This window comes from Aulonocara stuartgranti (assembly GCF_965226115.1).
Source record: "Aulonocara stuartgranti genome assembly, chromosome: 16".
Classification (NCBI taxonomy): domain Eukaryota; kingdom Metazoa; phylum Chordata; class Actinopteri; order Cichliformes; family Cichlidae; genus Aulonocara; species Aulonocara stuartgranti.
In genome coordinates this window covers 19,247,170-19,267,187 of record NC_138952.1, presented here as the reverse complement: position 1 = coordinate 19,267,187, position 20,018 = coordinate 19,247,170, and the positions used below count along the sequence as shown (strand labels likewise).

Below are 20,018 nucleotides of genomic sequence, written 5' to 3'. Positions count from 1 at the left end.
TTGCCTCGATTTGTATTTCTGCTTTCTTGTGGCCTGTCTTCATCGCTTCTTCTTCCCTGCTGGTGGTCATTTTGTGGCTCACTCTGTTTCTGTGTGTTGACCTATGAATCACACACAGGCTCGCCACTGAACCATTATCTCATCTCCTCATCTACCCAGAAGGACATCTATCAAGATGAACAACACAAAAGAGCAAAAAACTGCCATCAACTCCAGACACATGCAACTTCTACACATTTACTTTTAATAGAATCCATCCAAATCAAATAAACACCTTAATGAAGGGTTATTAAATCAAATATGCTCGATTGGTTTACATTTAGTGAATACCCACTGCATCTTGTAATGATTTATTTCAGTTCCAGTTTACTCACAATTACTGCTTAATGTACTTTTCTTCCCTTTGCAACATAAACTTTTAAAAATATGAGAGTAGAGTTGATTGCGTCATGCTCCTGATATGACTGGTTTGTGTTGCTGTAAATAAAGTTTCCTCTCTCACTTGCCCTGTGCTGCATTTTTAGCTCATACAAAGCATATGAATCAAATTAAAATGTTACACGTGGTGTTACTGTTACTGACCCATTCATATGGTTATGATTTGTACCTATTTCAAGGCAAAATGATACACAACTGGTCTCAGTTGTTTCTCCTTTTTGTCTCAGCTCATGCAACAGAGAAGGCTTGTCTTTTTTTCAATGTAATGGGAGCTTATGATCTATAAGTCCAGGCTCTGGGTTTGTGTAAAGGAGTCGTTCGTGTGCATCAAAGGATGTTGTCAAAGGATCAAAGGATCTTGTCACTGTTGTGTTCTGTTTCACTAAGAGAAGTTCAGAAGACAGTCTAGCAGTTCACACTATTTTATTATCAGGCAGTTAAAGATTTTTCTTGCACAGCTGTGGACTTCTCAGTGTCAGGCAGTCTGCACACGGAGAATGAAATACAATTCATAATTCCAAGTATATATTAGACACATGAAAACAGGAAAAAATTGTGATTGGCTATTGATGGGGAGATGCGGTGGTTAACCCTTAGTGCCCCCTGATTTATTCTCCTCAGGGTCTTTTCTCATGGCAACAGTTATTAACTTCCAGTCAGGGATCAGACATCTTATTTTCATGCTAAAGTCAGCTTCAAGTGACACAAGGAAGTTTCCATTTCTTGTTGACTACAGCACCCTGTTATCATACACCCAAGGCCAATCAGCCCTTCCTGTCTGATACTGTGTTCTGTAAGTGTTTACCATCAACACTCAGCTCTATCCGTCTTAGTTAACCCTTCACACCGTGGGGTTTATGCTTGTATCCTTTTAATGAGGAGTGTATCAGCTGTATTATGAGCATACATTGCAATTTAAAAGAAACTTTATCAAAAAAAAACATATCAATGTCGAAATTGACCACTGTCAGGCATGTTCTTTTGTACACTTTGTCATCAAGCTCCTCCCAGTGAGCTTAGTCTTTGTGCGTGTCCTCTCCATGAGTTAGGTCTTTCTCTCTTCTCAATAAGAAGTAACGAGAAGAGAGATTATCATCATCATTATTATTATTATTATTATTTTATTGCATCTGCCAGCAAATTGGCTGATATCTGAGAAATAACAGGTTAGCGCAGAAAACAAAGTGTCCCTGTTTGGTCAAATGTAGTTTTTGCCTGACCTCTCCGCCGTGCTCAACCGCTCTATGGGTTACTGCACAGACAGTCCTTGGAGGTGGTACCAAGCTCATAAGAAGGCATTCCAGCAGGTAACGCAACCGTTGCGCTCTGCACCACTCCTCGTGCATTTTGATCCCCAAAAGTGTGTTATCATGTCCTGCGATGCCTCTCTGTATGGTGTAGAAGCTGTTCTTTCACACTGCATGGACAAAGGGGCAGAAAAGCATCCAGGCCTCGAGGGCCGGTGTCCTGCAGGTTTTAGATGTGTCCTTGATCCAACACAGCTGATTTAAATGGCTAAATGACCTCCTCAATAAGTCTTGAAGTTCACCTAAGGCCTGGTAATGAACTTATCATTTGATTCAGGTGTGTTGACCCAGGGTGAGATCTAAACCCTGCAGGACACCGGCCCTCGAGACCTGGAGTTGGACACCCCTGACGTGGGGTATGTCACGTACCCTTACAGCAGCGGAAAAGGGCTATTCACAGCTATAGAAGGAAGGATTAGTAGTAGTCTTTGCTGTAAAGTGTTTTCATCAGCACCTGTATGGCTGCCCTTTCACTGTCTTTACAGACCATGAGCGCTTACTGAGAGCATTTAGTGAAACTTAAGGCAATCTACCCATGTCTTCAGCATGTGTGTAGCACAGAGCATTAACACTGTCAGCATACCATTGTCACATAGTTTACAAGGTAGGAAGTTAAAATGCAAATGCAGATGCTTCGGCTGCCTCTCCCTCCCTGTGATCACCAGTCCATTTCGAATGCCCCCAGAGACTCTGTTTTTGTTAGATAAACTGTCTTACTCTGTAGTGATGACTAAACACATCAAAGCATGGACCGAAAGAAGCCTTCTTTTAGGCTACGTTCACACTGCAGGTCTTAATGCTCAATTCCGATTTTTTGATCAAATCCGATTTTTTTGTCTGCTTGTTCACACTACAAATAAAATGCGACAGCAAACGCGCTCTAGTGTGAACGCTCAAAGCGGCCCGCATGCGCAAAAGAAGACGTCACACACAACGCGCTCTGTTTAGACCCAGAGCAAACTATATTGTTTGACTGATGGCCCTTAATATAAAGACTTCATGTTTCCCAATTTTTGCTTTAAGTTATTTTGTTATTTACATAATAATGTAAATAACCTAATAATGATCCTTATTGCTGTTTTAGAGGAGCAGTGCTTCAAAGGATAGTTGCAGATTTCTGTCAGAATCTGCAGGTTATGCAGTACAAATAAAATGTTCACGTTTCTCCAACGTTGTCTTCCCAGCAGTCTCACCGGATGGCCAGGAAGCGTTCGCGATGTCTTCTCGGGCGCTTCTCTGGCGCTGATAATTGGCGTCTGTCTTGTGTCAGTGACGTAAAAGATGGATTTAATGCGACTTGACCGTTCAAACAGCAGTCGCTTTCTGAAACATCGGATATGTATCGGATTCAGTACCACATACGAAAGTGACCCAGATCGGATTTGAAAATATCGGATTTGTGCCGTTCACACTGTCACACCATGATCGGATATGCGTCGCATAGGGTCAAAAAAATCGGATTTGATGCGCTTTCGCCTGCAGTGTGAATGTAGCCTTAGAAGCCAGTCCTGTGTACTGGAGTACTATGAATTGTAATTATGGGTATTCAGACATGAATGCACTGAGTAGCCTGTAATGTTTAATGATAAACCTATTTGTGGTTTAGTCCCCTCTTATTTCTCAGATTACGTGATACATGAACATTTTGGCCATAGCCTGTGGTCTTAGGACTTTATTACATTCAGTTGTTGGATGTTGGAGTTTCCTTTTCTGCCTCGTCTTCATGGAATACGTTGCAGAAGGACTGACAGTAGTCAATTTTTATTGTTGTTATTTTATTGCTATTTTATTATTGCTGTAAGTTTAAAATATTTGTCTGAAACAGACAAATCTCTCTTGTAAATGAGACCCAGAGTCTCAGTGGGACTACCTATATAAGTAAAGGTTTAATAAAAAACTGCATCAAGTTTAAAGTTTAACACCTCAAATGTACAGCTGTTTGTCACATTAAACATAAACCACAGCACAATTTCCTGCAGCACTACAGAGGGGTGAAGAAGCACTCTCCGCCAGCATTGTATCATTATCATTATTATCGTATTATTCATTTTATTTTTTTCTATTCTTTGTGGATTGTCACCCAGGTCTCTGACTCAGTCAAGAGGCTGTCAGTTGGTCAGAAGGTTTAACAAAGACAGTTGATAACCACCATCATGATACCCATTATCTCTGACTACGATCTTAGGTGGAGTCTAGTCAGCTAGCACGCAGAAAGCCTGAAATACATTAAGTGCATACAACTTACTTCATAGTACACTCCTGTGATCTAGTAAGATATTTAATGTGGACCAATTATGCTTTTCCTTATTGCAACACATGACTAATGGAGGATATTAAAAGTGGTAAAAGTTTAAGACAATGAGGTCAGTGCGTGTGCAAGTCACCCCCTTCCTGATTTCTTAGTGTTTTGCATATTTCTCACCATTACATGGTTCAGAGTGAAGTGTGAATGTAAAATGTAGTTATTAAATGACGATTTCAGTTGTTAATTAAGAAAAGCTACCTGACCCTGTGTGAAAAAGCAATTGCTGCCCTTGTTAAATCATGAACGAAATGTGGTTAAATGCAGTTTTTATAAATCTGGGTTTTATTTCACCAGACAAGTTCATGTCAGACGACATTGAATTTACTGACACTCTACTCTTTCCAGGCTGCTATCTGTTTTGAAGGCGTTGCAAAACTATCTCTAAGGCCTTGGGACTCCAGCAAACCACAGTGAGAGCTACTGTGTACAAAAATACAGGTAACAGTGAAATTTCCCAGCAGTGGTCAGACCCAAATTATTCCAAGAGTAAACAGTGACTCATCCAAATGAAGAACCCAGAACCCCGGTGTTGAGATTGAACAATACAAAAGAGACTTGGCACAACTGACATCCAAGGAAGAGCTCCAGGACGTAAACCACTATTGGAACTCTTTGCATTACTGCTACATTCCCACGCTGTTAATCTCAATACTAACATCCTTATAGCAGTCCAATCATCTTCTTAACCGCCTTCTTTGAGCCAATCAGCTTCCACTCTGCAGAGTTTAAATCTCAATGGTCTGTTACTTACACTTTCAGAGTCTCATACGTGCAACCCACCTCCTCCCCATTTCCACCTTGCTGAGTCACTCAGAGCCATAATCTTCATTTTCACCAACATCAGCACTACGACTCCAGATGGGGTTTGTCTTAAATCCGATCACCATTGGGACCATAGTTCAGTCACCAGATACATCAATCCATTTCTCTATCTCAGTATATCATAGAGATCAGTTCTTCCGAACGATCTCTCCTTATTGAAATGGCAAATGTGTAAACTGCTGACTTATTTATAAACTGACAGAAGTTCAAGTAGCCAAGAAAAATGCAGCTTTAAGTACATTTTATATTTGTTTTTATTATTAAATTACATGTAAGAAAGCTGTTTAAATCTGTTGCTATAAAAAGTTGAGTCTTTTGTGTGGTCCATATCATTGAACTCTGTATTTGTAAGGTTGAACCTGAATTTGACTACGTCGGCGATTTTCAAGTTCCAGGCAGTTTTCATAAATATCTTCTTTCTGCTCCTGTTGCACAAAAACATGGGAAGAAAACCAAATTCAGATGTTTCGGCACCACTAAACATGTCCAGATGTTTAGTAATACCTAAAGTGGAAAAGGTAGTGGACCAGCTTGATCTTGCATAGAAACAGACTGGTTGCTTGTTGCTTCTCAACAGACAATATAAAAATTATTATATTTACCATTATTGAAGCGGGAGAACGAGAGCTATAAAAAGAGAGAGAGACATGTTGTTTTTAATCCTAGCAGTGTAATACATTTAGCATAAAACTGTTTAAAAGCAGTGACTGCAGGCAACTTACCGTGAACGTCGTTTGCAGACTTTTCTCTGAATGATCACAATAGTAATTAGAAAGATCAGGAAACATGTACAAGGTACAATAACGGCTATGGCAAGTGGGATTTTCGATTGATTTCCTGCTTCAGCATCCTCTGTAAAATACAAAAACGAACTTGTTTCACTGCAGTTCTAATGTTCAGTTAACTTTTTTCACTTCCATGTACAGTGTTTAACAAATCTATTAGACCACCTATCCTAAAAACTGTTAAAGACAAATATTTTAGAACTCTGTCAGAAACTCATTTTAAGATTATATTCTTATGAGCCTTTCTTTTGGATGTTTTTATTGCCCATGTTTTAAGCCTATTAACCATTGCAGAAACATAAAAAAGGATTCTGTTAGTGATGTGTTATAAACCCTACATTGGGTGATCTAATATATTTTTTATGCACTGGAAGACCAGTATGAGTTTTCTAGTCTGTTTTAGACCTGCAGAAAGGAAGTTAGCACTGCTTACACTTCCCCTGTGGTCTCTCTAAAGACCTCAGCCTCTCAAAACATGTTCCTATTCATAATTCTTCTTTGTGTCAAATTCCGAAACCTGCAAGCTTTACAGAAAATAAATTTTACATTAAACCAATCTAACCACAAAATGTCTAGAGTTGTAAGAAACACAAATATAAAGGCAATGTAAGTGAAGCCAGATGTCTTCGCCTCTTTTGTGTTTGAACACAGAGGCAACTTTCAGTGTCTGACTTTCCCCTAGAATAACATTTAAGCAGTGGTAGGGGAAACTCAACTTTCACCTACTCCACCCTAAAAGCTTCCAAACCACTGGCAGTCCCAACTTTTGTCTTTGATACAAAGAGAGAGAGAGAGAGAGAGAGAAGTTGATATGGAAAGTGTCGTTATTGCCCCCTTCTTCCTGTTTCCATAGCTTGACTACCCCCTCAGTCATGATAAATAATTTCTCTTGTTGTTACTTCAGGTGTTTAAGGAATGCTTGTGTTTTTATGTGACCTGTAAACTTCAAAATGAGTAATTCACCTGTAATTACGAGCTCCCATTTCTTTTCCCCGACTCCCTTTGATGCGGAGAATTCACAAGTGTAGTTTCCCGTGTGCCACCTCTGGGCTCTCGTTATGGTTAATGCATATAGTTGGCTCTTTAACATGGACATGTTCAGCTTCAGGCTCTCAGCTTTAGAGGACGTTACAAATCTGACCTTTGAGTCATTTGAGCTGCTGTTTAAGGTTTTGTCTGTCCTGATAGTGAACAGAATCTCCCCATTCATTTTCCACGCCAGTTGAGTTAAGTTGCTAATTGAGTCATTGCTGCAGTTCAGGGTCACTGTGCTCCCAGCTGTCTGTGAGATCCTGTGTGTTTCTGATAAAAAAGAAAATCATATTGTAGGTTTTGTTTTTGCTGGAAACTTTTGAATACTAAAGCAACAGGAAAATAAAACTATTCCTCAAAAAATCTGAACACAGCTCAAAATGTCTATAAAAAGACAATTAATTGATTTGCAAATCATTTAAACTGTACATACATTGCTAGCGTAATATTTTTGTTAATTATAGAGATTAAGTAACTTAAACATAGTCATGTTTGCATTTCAAAGTGTAGGGAGCAAAGCCACAAAAAGTAGTGCATTAAAGTTTAAGTAGCAGTCTTCTGCCGATTAAAGCTGTCGTAACTGAACTGAAAATCAACCTTGCTAGCAAAAAGCTACAACTATAACTCACCCACATATTCAGCTTATCGTTGCTGTTCTATGGGTCACATATTGCTCTGCACATTGTCAGAGAGAGTTCAAATTTATTTTACCTGCTTGCAAGAAAATATAGAAGAAGCACCATATCAGAGTCAAGGTCCAGTTGATGCCCAAATATCTTGAAAAGTCTTCCATAGCAACATGAAGGAAAGATAATTTAGAAACATATTTTCAGTATGTGCTGGATGATCTGCGAATATTTCTAACTGGTAGTTTATTTGCATCTTTTACTACGAGAGCTTCAATTAGATTTGAAATGTAATATCCTTGAGAGTAATAAACAGCAATTCTCTTACCAGTATTGATTGCCATATGCTGTTTGGTCCTTATCTCAATACGACAACAGCTTTAAGGTCGCAAAAGCAAGAAAAAGCAATATCTAATAGCTATAGTAATTAGAAGGCACAGCTTCTACGGGGGGCATACGTGCATAGCGTTAAGATACAGCCTCGCTGTCGTTCTTTCACAATACCACAGATACGGTTCCACACAGGAAGTGAAAAACTTTGATCTGTGGCCATGTGAGAAACATGCTCATATTTGTTTGGTTGGCCTTTGCTCTGAGAGTACATGCTGTAGTCGCTTACAACCCTTTATTGCAATGTTCTACTTATACCAACACCACAGCGAGAGGCTACAGATCGCATGGCATGTATTTGCTTCGTCTGTCATTTTTAAAAATGCATAAAAGTCCACTTGAAACTAGGAAGAGGAACACTGTAACGAAACCCCTTTCAGCAGTCACAACTTTGTGCTCTTACTTGGCATTGTAGGCAGTAAAAAGTCAAACATAAAAGAGTGCAAGATATGAAAAAGATTCCCTTGAGTTTGAAAATAATGTTCCAAGCTACAGTTGAGCAAACCCTATCTGTTTAACAATAATAATTTATAATAAAGTAGTAAATAGTAAATAGTAGTTCACCCAGGTTTCGGGAAGAAGGCAGTCTCCAAAAACTGAAAACATCTGCAAAGTGCAGTGAGAGCAAGTACTTTTACCCACAATCCATGTGACTCATATATTCGGACCTCTGAGGCATAAATTACTGGAATCTCTGACCCTAGACAGTGCTATTTTTATCTGTCAGAGACACACACTAACATATCCAGGCACCACTTGCTCACATTTATATCACGCTGTCATTTTGGATCAGTTGTTTGATATTCTGACACATCTTCCTGTAGCAGAGCTTTCAGACACTTAAGCAATGTTATGGCTGTTTGTTGTCTGTTTGTTTTATGATTGTGTTTTACTTTGTCTTTGTGATGAATGCACGGTTGTGGATTGTTCAACCTCAGTGAGTCGTAGTTCACAGCCTGTCTCATGTTTTCAGGCATTACACACACACATGAGTTTTAGAAATGTTGCGGTTCGTTTACCTTCACTAAAACAAAACATTCCACACTTGGAAATTTCCTTCAGAGAAATGTTAATATTCGCTATTATTAGCTCTTACTTTACTTTCTCTACAAACTGAGGTGTGCAAGAGCCTCAACCCCCATTATGAGCACCTTCTACAGAGGCACCGTTGAGAGTACACTCACAAGCTGCATCACTGTGTGTTATGGCTCCTGAACACAGTCCTGCCAGGAAAAGTCAGTAATGAGAGCAGCGAAGAGGATCATGGGTACATCTCTTCCCTCCCTCCAGGACATCTACTGCACCCGCCCTCTGGATTACAGGTGACTCCACTCATCCAACAGTTTTTGCAATTTCCTGCCAAAGCCAAGGGGAGATCTTAAAACTTTTTTAAAAGCAATAGAAAATTGTTCTGTTGTAGATGGGTTAAAAACACAACAACGACGTGTTGAAATAAGAGGTGTAAAATGGCGGAGAGAGAAAAGTATGTCAAACACAACAGGGCAGTGATCAGAAAAAACAGCATCACATATTTCCATGTTTAGGACCGGTAACCCTAGAGACAGCACAAGATCCAATGTATGACCCTGTTTCTGGGTTGGCCCAGACACAAGTTGAGCAAGACTGAAGGAGTCTATCAAGCTTAAAAAGTCTCTGGCCAGCGAATTGGAGGGACAACACACATGAATATTAAAATCTCCAACGAAGTTTGAAAAGCCTTGGGTAAAATCCTTGTGGTATTTTGGAGGTCTATATACAGCTGCAACGAGTGTCGGGCGGGGATGCCCCAATTCAAACGCCAGAAGTTCAAAACTAGAATATGAGTCAGTTAAGAGTTGTTTGCAAGAGAGCTTCTTCCTAAAAACAGCTGCCACTCCACCACCACGCCCAGTCATCCTCGGCACATTAAGATACTCACAGTCATGCGGTAAAAGTTCAGTAAAACAACTGGACTCACCGACTCTCTGCCAAGTTTCCGTTAAAAGCATTAGATCCAGCTCCCGATTGGTAAAAGTCCTTAAGAATAAAAGTTTTATTTGCTAGCGATCGTGCATTAACAAGACTTAATCTCAGTGGTACAGGTGGCTCAGCAGCCGATGTGGGTGCCCGACCTATCGGCCGTAGATTCTGAGGGTTTACTCCACCTGAGCGAAGACGGGGGGGACGCTGGCGCGGGGTTATTGTCGTAAGCCCGACAACAGGTGTCAGGCAGGTGTAAGCCGTGTCCAAAGAGTGCCAGTAGTTGACGCGGTCAAATCCAGTCGGGATAGGGTGAGGTATTTTTCGAAATCGTGTCCAGGTTGCCTTCATTCTCACCAATAAGCCACTGCGTTTCCCACGGCGTCTACGGCGCCCTCTCAGTTGAGGTAGCGCCGGAACGCAACGGAGACAAGCTGGAACTCCTGACAGGAGTGGTGGGGAGAAGGTTCCCTGATATCCACGATTGCAATAAAGAGTTTTTAACTGAGAGGATCTTATAGCCAGCAGCATTTGACGATCATATACAAGCAGAGAGTTAGCATGTTTTAAAACAAAGTAAAAATAAAACACTAGTACAAACAGAATCAGACGGCAAGCCGTACACACTGGCGCCATCTTGAAGCCCAAGCTTCACATGCACACCTTCAGACACCAAGCTACTTTTTGCACAATACTCACTCGTTTTGCACAATAGAATAGCATTTTGCACACTTCCATTGCACTGTCTTGTGTCTGTATCGTCCTGTTCCATCCGGTCTTCCACTGTTTTGCCCTTTTGCATTTTACGTAGTCCTGTGTTCATCTGTTATATGTCATATGTAGCACCAGGAAGGAATGTTGTCTCGTTTCACTCTGTACTGTACCACTGCACATGGTTGAAAGGCCAAATAAAAGTCACTTGTCTGTAATAATCAGGCCCTATCTTATATTAATGACCTTATATTACCATATCCCTTCATTAGAGCACTTCGCTTGCAGTTTTAAAACTCTGTTGTTCCTGATGTATTTAAAATGCTGTTTTAATTTAATGCTATATAAATAAAACTGAATTGTAAATTGTTATGTGGCCTAATTTCTTTTTTTAGCTAAAAGCTGCTCTGCCTGCTCATATAAACCTAACTAACCATTTGTGGTGATCCACCATGCATATTACTGTAAAATGGCATGGCAACAAACTTGTGTTGCTATGGCATTTTTACTTCACTTGACTGAAGAAAAACACTGTGGAACTACATGGTTGTTATTAAAGTAGTAAAATAATAATATGCTATGACTGTCTCACTTGGCTTTCCTCAGCCTTACCAAGCCCTCATTTTTATCTTAATACAACTTTTAACTTTGCAAAATAGGTGTACAGGATATGGTGATACCACAAGATCTATATCTTAACTCAAGAGGAAGCCCAAGATGCCGCAAGACGTAGAGGGAACAAAAGTTTCTCTGAAATGGAATTTTCTGTTAATCCTCATCTAAAGTTTGTTTGATGTTAGAGATTTTGTTTATGACAATTAATAGTATAAAAATGTAGACAGAAAGCCATGATCTTCAGATTACCACATGCAAAATTATGCCATAGAACAGGCATGTGGACTAAAATTAATTTTAACAATACTGCCCCTTAGTGGTGCCTCACAGCCTTTCATCACTTGACTGGTTAAATCAAGTTTAACTTAGAGACAATTAAAAACTGTGAACAATGAATGAGTGTATTCTGCTCGTCCAGAAAGAAGAAGATTAAGTAAAAATGGGAAACAGTTACTCTAAGATCTGATAGTGATTGCTTCTCTTTTCTATCTGTCGCAGACTCTAGGGTCATGTTGTTCCTAGTTCCTCAAATACCTGGGAGGATGGCAAGTAGTCATGGGTGAAATTAATTCTATGTACTTGAGTATAGGTCTCGGTCGTTGTGTCCTTGGGCAATACACTTCACCCATTGCCTACTGGTGGTGGTCAGAGGGCCCGGTGGCACCAGTGTTCTGCAGCCTCGCCTCTGTCAGTGCGCCCCAGGGTGGCTGTGGCTACACTGTAGCTTACCATCACCAGTGTGTGAATGTGTGTGTGAATGGGTGGATGACTGGATGTGTAAAGCGCTTTGGGGTCCTTAGGGACTAGTAAAGCGCTATACAGGCCATTTGCCATTTTTACCATAGTGCAACGTTAACATACTCCTATATACTTACATTTCAATCGTATACAATCTCCACTACATCTGATCATTTTTAAATATTTTAGTTAATCATAACATCTGCAAAAATAAAGTGTTAAGATACAGCCTAATGGTTTAATAAGTGTCATTCTGAAATAGAAAGTTCTGCATTATAATAATTTTGTTTTAACACCTCCACGGGAGGCCAAAGCCCAATGCAGGCCCCCAAGAAAGGGCAATTGCCACCAGTGCTGTTGACCAGCATGGATAGCTGTGCCGCTGTTGATCAAAGACCGAGGAAGAGGAGGAGAGGGAGAAGGTGTGTTTGGACACAGCAAGAGAGAAATCAGAGGGGTAGGGTCTTTGAATATAGGGACTGTGGAGCTGTTAGGCAGGAGTAAAATAGGGAGAGAGACAAATGATCTGTTCGGGTGACCCCTCAACGGAGCAGCCGAAAGGAGAAGAAAAAGATAAATGTTTTGTTTTTTATTATTTAATATATGCACGTCCACAGTTTGATATTTCTGCTTCTGCTTTGGCAAATGTCTTTGATCTATTATTAAAAAAAAGGCAAATCAAAATGATAATATAAAACTGGAAAATCTGAACTGAATAACAGACTTTTGAACTGTGCAATAAATAGAGTTTTCATGTTAGATTTTCATTTAGTCAGTATAAAGGAAAAAGCACAAGTCTGTGTTACACCAAATATTACAAGCTGAAACTTAAGCCCACGTCGCCCACTACTCTACCCACTACACCCTACACAGTTACTAAATCTATAGTGTGTAGGGGGTGGACTGGAATTCTTCTGTGTTTCTATCTTCCTCTTATTTCTGTTTTGATGTTGTATCTTGTTTCACTCAGTGTGCGTCATTGGGTGCATGCTCCCCAGAGAAACACTGACACGACACGTCTTGACCACGTGTGACTTTTTATTGCGTCGGTTCACTTTTCAAAAGAAGATACAGCCACACATCTATCAGCAGAGAAGACTACAAGTTAGTAAAAAGGATTTTTTTTTCTCCTTTCCAAAGATTAATCATGTATTCTTACAAACATACAGGCAATGCAACAGTCTTAAAATACACAGAACTATACAATACCAGCATATTGATGTACAAAACAGCCAGCAGCATATTTGAGCAAAACATTGTTATATGTGTGTTTAATAATTTGGCTGTTCATTAAAGGCTCAGTTTCTGCCACATGGGATTATGGGAGGTGAAGTGCCCCCAAATCCAACACTGTGAGATGTACATGTGTGGCATAGAGGCACAGATTGAGCATCAGCTCATTTTGCATGAATGGGTTAATGTCCACAAACGTGAAGCTTTATGCACTTCTATCTGAACATGTTTAAAATAAAAGTCATTATATTATCGTCGTAGGTATATTACAGAGACGTGATGTTACGTGGAGGTGTTTGTGTGTACAGAGGGGTCACAAAGAAATGAAACCAATCATAAAAAACAAAAAAGGAAGTAAAACATCAAGTTTACGTAGCAATGAAACCACTTACAATAATTAACACTTACAGAAAAGGCACTGGAAGTCTCACAGTTGCATTGGTTTGAGTAAACAAGAAGATTTTAATAAATCCAAGGCTTAAACACACTTTGTAATAGTGAGGAAATGGGTCTCCTTTACTCAGATAGATGTATGATCCTGCTGCTGGGCATTTTCTGTCTACAGTGGGCTTGTGGGATTAAATTATTAGTGTTGTCACAATGAGAATGTGTGTTTGCAGTGGACAGTGAAATAACTAAAAACAGCTGCACACTATGTACAATATTAGGCATGTGATAGGGCATTATGTACAGCTGGACTCCCCCCTCCCCTACAGTTGTTTCTCTCTGTATTTATAAGCATATCACAACTATTGTGTTTTCTTAAGGGGTATGTTCTCTGCTGTGCTTGGATAAAATCACACAGAAAGATTTTTTTTCTCCACAGCCAGGTTAAGGATGCTTGTTTTCATTGATGAGCACGGTTTCTTTTATTGTCCCGCCTCCAACAATACTTTGTGCTGATGGTGCATGATCTTTATCGGCCGGACGCTTGTTTGTATAGCACGAAAAGAGAGGATTTGGTTTGAGGTCGCCGCTATAGTTCACTCTCTGATAGGGCAAAATAAGCTCTGCTCTCTTCCACGGGCTGTTGATATCACAGTACGCAGCGCTCTTAAAGGCAACACAACATAAGCAAATCTCAAAAAGAAGAAATGCGGACTGAAAAAGACATTCGACATGTGGTCTCTTTTTTTCTGTTTTTTTTTCTTTTTTCTTTATTCCGGACTTACTCAGCTCTGGCTGCGCTACCTGGTATATAAACATGAAAAAGAGAGAAACGCTCCAATACTGATGCACATCTCTGTTTACTCAAAAGAATCCTGTGTACATGGATGCAATGGATGAGGTGTTGTGAGGGTTAAAGGCCTTGCATAGAGCTGAAACCTCTGAATGTGCAAAAGAGGAATGCTCTTCTAAAACCTGAAAATGGACTTGTTCTGCTTCTTCACAAAGACCTTTGCAGGCTACACGTTAATGTGCCGACATTTAGTCAGGTGTATTTTCCACGCGAGAGCCTTCTCGCTGGCAAGGCTTGCAGCAACATGCTGCATTTGCAGTATGTGGTGCCTGAATGGGAATGAAAGTCGGTGCCTAACTACGGCGATAGAACTGAAATGCAGACACACAAGTATATTATAACCCCCCTTTTCCCCTATCTACTCAAACCCTGTGTAAAAAGGTCTATCCCTCTAGTATGTACTATTATAAGTCTTTCAATAGAAAAGATGTTTCTAAAAATTGAACAAGGATCGTCAAGTAAAAACATCCTCCCTCACATGTGTCCTTTCAATATATTTTTAAATATAAGAACACGCTTAATAAAAAAAAAACTCCTGTTTTTCTAATCTACTCTTTTTTTAATATTTCATAGTTATCACAAACATTTTTTTGTTTTTGTTGGGGTTTTTTGTAACTTGGTAATCCTAAAAGGTTTTAGTCCCTGTTGATTTTGTTTTTCATACATTTGGTTTCTGACCTGCCTGTTCAAGAGTGTGCATTGTCTTGAGATAGGTGTGTGTGCTCTCTTTCACATTGAACGTTTTAGTGTGTGCAGGTGTCTCACAGGTTCATACGGTGAGATCGTCTGACCTGGCCCTGCTGCTGGCTTTGCTCAGTCGGCTCAGCGGCCTGTTGTCTTCTATCGTTTCCGCAGCTTCCGTTCCTGCCTCTGCTGGAGTTGCCCCCTCCCCATTCACCGCCTCCTCTACCTCGATGTCCTCTTCTGCAGCCAGATCCACCCTCTCTGCTTCCGCCTCTGGTGCCTGTACCTCCTCAGCCTCTTCCTCGTGTAATGTCACCCCTCCTGTCTCAGTGGTCTGGGCGTAGGAGGGCAGAGTCTCGTCATACACCTTAGAGATGTCCTCCATGGGCAGCACTTCCTCCGCTTTCTCCTCCAACCCCTGGAAGGGTGGGGCCCCTCTGCCAGCCTCCATGCCCACCTCAGCCAGTGGGTAGAGGTGAGTCATGGGGGGAGCTTTCTCCTCCTCCAGCAGCCTGTAACCTTTTGCTCTCTGCAGAGAGGGAACAGCCAGGGGGGGCAGGCTCTTCCCTTGTGGCGGCAGGGGGGCCAACCCCTCGCCTTGGGAAGGCCCCGGAGCAGGGGCTGGCTTTCGAAAGACAAAGCGAATCTTCTTCAGGCCCAAGTGACTGATCTCCACAAAGTTTAGGAACAGTGAGACACAGGCCACAGCCAACATGAAGATGATAAAGACAGTCTTCTCCGTGGGGCGAGACACAAAGCAGTCCACCGTGTTGGGGCAGGGCCAGCGGCTGCATTTATACAACGGCAAGATGCGGAAGCCATACAGAAAGTACTGGCCCACCACAAAGCCCACTTCAAACAGTGTCTTGAAGATGATGTGGCAGATGTAGGTCCTCAACAGGGTGCCCTCCAGCCTGAACTTCTTGCTTCCTTTCGTACTGGTCTCCTTAGTGGTGCGGACGCTTCCCTGGTCAGGTGCCAGAGGAAGACGCTCCTCACTCAGCTCCTGTTGCCGGCTAAGTTCTGCCTCCTCCCGCTCTTTGCGTTTCTCCTCCATGTGGACATGGTGGACAGCGTGACCCACGTACACCAGAGACGGCGTGGACACAAAGATGATTTGCAGCACCCACAGGCGGATGTGGGAGATGGGGAAGGCCTCGTCGTAGCACACATTCTCACATCCAGGCTGCTGTGTGTTGCACACATAATCAGACTGCTCGTCGCCCCACACAAACTCTGCTGCTGTGCCCAGGATGAGGATGCGAAAGATGAAGAGCACCGTGAGCCACACCCGGCCGATCACCGTAGAGTGCTCGTTGACTTCCTCTAAAATATTACCCAGAAAACTCCAGTCACCCATGATCGGTCCGTAGCACTGCAGAATGAAGGGTGGGGTAGGGAGGGACACGAAGGGTGCAGATGGACAGGGAGGGTGGGGTAGGCAGGGACCAACAGGGGGAGGGGAAAAGAGGGTGCCAAAAGTAAGCTATGCATGAGAGGAAAAAACTTGCAAACATTTAAAAATCAAACAAACGCCAGAATTTGATCGTAAATTTGATTTGTACGCACACATTCACAAATATACAGAAAGATGAAAGTAAACAACAAACAGCAATTTGCTGGTAATTTCAAATATGAAAATAACCTTTAAGCTAGGCATTGATTTAACTGTACTAATGGCTGCATATTCTCATCGTGAACTGGACTAACGAAAGTTAACAAATGTGAATACTACAAGCTTTTACTTTTGCTAAGCTATCAGACTATAACACACTGTATATCTAAATAAACCAATAAAAAAGAGATCACTAAATAAAAATAAAGTCCCTTTTTCCTGAAATGTATAATAAATCGAATCAAATGGGCAACTTGCCACAGCTGCGGCTCCGGCGAAGTTGAGTCCTGTCCCGTTCTCTTGGCACCCAGCAGGGAAAAGTGAACTTTTTTCTGCCCTCTTTCCCACCTAAAGCCCTGTCCTTGTCGCCCCACTGAGCAGATGTGAATGAATCGGCTCTGATGGTTGGTTTTTAGTTTGCTGCAATATTTAAGCTTGGAGCCAGACGGCCTTTATTTGCCGGGCGACGTGTGGTGACGCAGGAGACAATAGGATCAACAAAACCAGAGCGGGGATGTATGGGAGCAGGCCTCAGGCTCCCACACCAACATGGCCACTGTACTGCCAGGGCACCGGGTCCACAGCGGAGCAGTCAGGCTACATACATGCGACTTCCTCGAACATGCATACTGTATACAGAAGCATAGATACAGTAGAGGATACAAGAGCAGCAGCATGTGCTTCCGGCTGTGCAGGCCAACATTAGAGCAGAGAGGCAGGTCAGTGACAAACTTTGAAGGAGAGCTTATGTCCTTGTGCGGTAACACTGAACACTGTTGTTTATACGATTATCTAAAGTGAGCATTAGGTCATTTCAACTATGTAAAGGGTTAATTAATGTATTTTCCCAAATTTGAGGAAACAGTGGCTTGCTCCTGTCCACTTTTATTTGTCTGACTGAATGACTTTTACAACTATGTCTGGCATGTGGCTGTGATTATTCTGCACATGGTTTACAAGTAACACGACATTTATATCCACACAACATTTACTATGGATGATTGGGAAAATCTGCTTCTGCACTTTTTTTCTTGGCTTTCCATCTCCAACATTTCAAAATTAAGATATTACTTAAAAAAAGGAAAACCTCTTTCACCAGTTACAGTCTTTTTCTTTTGTCTTTAATAAATTAGAATCTGCGTCTCTCAATAAATGAAGAAAAAAATAGTACTCGTCCTTATATGAAACAAAGACTTTTGTTAAATATAAGCATGTCTCTAATTCGTATTCTGTACATAAATCAGGACTATACATCTTGTTTGTTTGCACACTGTTATCTATATTATTTCTGGTTTAAAAATACCATAAAGGCAATTTTATAAAAAAAAAATTATGTAAACACATTTAAAATTTTAACTTTTAGATGAACAAAATGTGAGTTTTTTAATGCTAGAAGAGACCTTTGTGTGTGTATGTATCTCATACGTGTGTCATTTATGTGTGAAAAATGTGAAGCACTGAATGATTGTACACGCTGTAATGTCTCTATTAGGGAACTAGTCAAACTCTGCCAGCTGAGAGAAGAAAAACATTCAGCTGCAAACTTTGATCTCAGAGTCATTCCACAGATGTTTGCACAGAGGAAAAGCTGCAGCGGTGCCCAGTGAGGTTGTTTTCCATTGTTTTGACAATTACACTATTAACAAATCACCATGAGTTTTATAAGGCTATTACATAAAACATAAAGATAGGCGAACTGGTATGTGATGCCTATTTAAAAATATAAATAAATAATTTTCTACCAAACCAAATAAGTCATATTTCCACTCCACAAAGCGTAAAAATACACGTTGAGATGTTAGACGATGCAGGTTAATTTCCAATTTGTCCAGTTTATCCTGATATGTGGAACATGTCAGTGATAAACATGACGAACTTCACCAGTTTGAACTGGTTCATTAGCAGTAACTGCTAAGATGGAAAAGAAAGGTACAGCAGGGAAGGGTTGAGCACTATTACTTCGTACAAAGAAGCCCACTGTAGTCACCAGACCAATATTAAGTTCAATCTTTCATCCTCCACAGATGGAGGCTATTGTCAGAAAGGTGAAAAAATGGAGGACTTGTGACTGAGAAAGCAGACGGGCAAACCCAGAAACCAGCAACTGATAGTTATGTTATTTTGAGTAACCTCAAGAAAAGCAGAAAAGAAAGGAGAGTAAAAACCATTTCTGAAACCAACAGCACAGATTACCAGATAGAGTCACAAAGTGAAGGATGAGTGAGTGAGTGTGGGTACAAAGAGAGAGAGGGGTACTTTAGAAAGTTTATATGTCATGGAAAAAGTACCAGCCAGACTGCACCAAAGGTAATCTTTGAAGGGTTCTGTTTTTCTTACAAATTGTTAGGTGAAGCTGCATTTATCACTGAAATAAGGCAGTGGAATTCAGCTTGACTGTTTTTGTGCTGCCCTTTTTTGGTACTTTGGTATCTTTTTCGGGCAATTCATAGATTTTGGAGTGTGGCTTAATGTCCAAATAAACTTCATTCACTGGACACCCTGCAGGCTACAGTGCTAGCTGCACCTGGCTACTACTGGGTTGGATTTGCTTTTGCACTCAGAACGTTCTGAAATATTTGTATCTTTGACAAGATACTCAAAGGTTTTGGTCAATATGATAGCATGCCACAGTTGATGGAGATTTTTTGGCTGCACATGCATGATGGTAATCTACCATTCTACTTCATCCCAAAGGTGGCTCAAAATCTGATTACACTGGAGCCCATTTGAGTACAGTGCCAACTTCAAGTTTGGAATGATTTGAGCTTTGTGCCATCTTAGATGGCAGCATTCATCCAAAATTTTTAGTCTCAGTTTCCTGTTCTTACTTGAAAGTGTTGGAACCCAGTGTGGTCTTCCGCTGATGTAGACCATTTTGGTCAAGGTTCAACATGTTGTGCATTCAGAGAAGCTCTTCTGCATACCTCAGCCTTAATGAGCCATTATTTGAGTTACTATTACTTTCCTATCTCCATGAAGCAGTCTGGCAATTCTCCCCTGACCTCTGACATCAACAAGGCATTTTCACCCAGATAACTGCTTCTCACTAATTATTTTTTCCTTTGGTGATCATTTTCTGTAAACCTTAGAGACGATTGTGCGGCAAATCCCAGCAGATCAGCAGTTTCTGCAATATATAGATTAGCTCAGGCATCGGCAATCATGCCGATCAAAGTTCCCTAAATTGCTAAATTGCCTTTCTTTCATATTCTTTTTTTTTCTTTCCTGTCCCGTTTGGTTCTTTTGCCATCAGAATTGTTGTCTAAAGGCAAAGAAAGATGCCGGACGGATTTACTTTACCAAATGGACCATCCCAGCCTTGCCATATTGGTCTATTTGATTCACCTTTGCTTTTATTGTTTATTTTATTTTCATTTGCTGAACACGGGACAGACTTGACTGGGGAAAAGAAAAGGGAGAAAGAAAGAGGGAAAGTAAAAGAGTGGGGAAGAGGGACGGTGATAAAGGGCAAAAACAAAAAACCAACAAAACAAACAGACAAAAAGTACATATATCAA

The 20,018-nt window shown here is 40.9% G+C and overlaps 1 protein-coding gene and 1 long non-coding RNA gene across 2 annotated transcripts; both read right to left on the bottom strand.

Moving 5' to 3' along the window:
• Nucleotides 1-5,108: 5,108 nt before the first annotated feature.
• Nucleotides 5,109-7,836, bottom strand: LOC309690197. Its single transcript, XR_014271646.1, has 6 exons — nt 7,644-7,836; nt 7,401-7,475; nt 6,621-6,959; nt 5,595-5,724; nt 5,475-5,499; nt 5,109-5,297 (listed from the first exon to the last, which is right to left on the bottom strand). It is a non-coding gene; the product is annotated as an uncharacterized lncRNA (long non-coding RNA).
• Nucleotides 7,837-14,970: 7,134 nt separating this feature from the next.
• On the bottom strand, nt 14,971-16,254 carry LOC309690642 (gap junction alpha-8 protein-like; the record flags this gene model as incomplete). Its single annotated transcript, XM_082507829.1, has 1 exon — nt 14,971-16,254. The coding sequence occupies exon 1, from the start codon at nt 16,243-16,245 to the stop codon at nt 14,971-14,973; it is 1,275 nt and encodes a 424-aa protein (XP_082363955.1). The 5' UTR covers nt 16,246-16,254.
• Nucleotides 16,255-20,018: the final 3,764 nt, after the last annotated feature.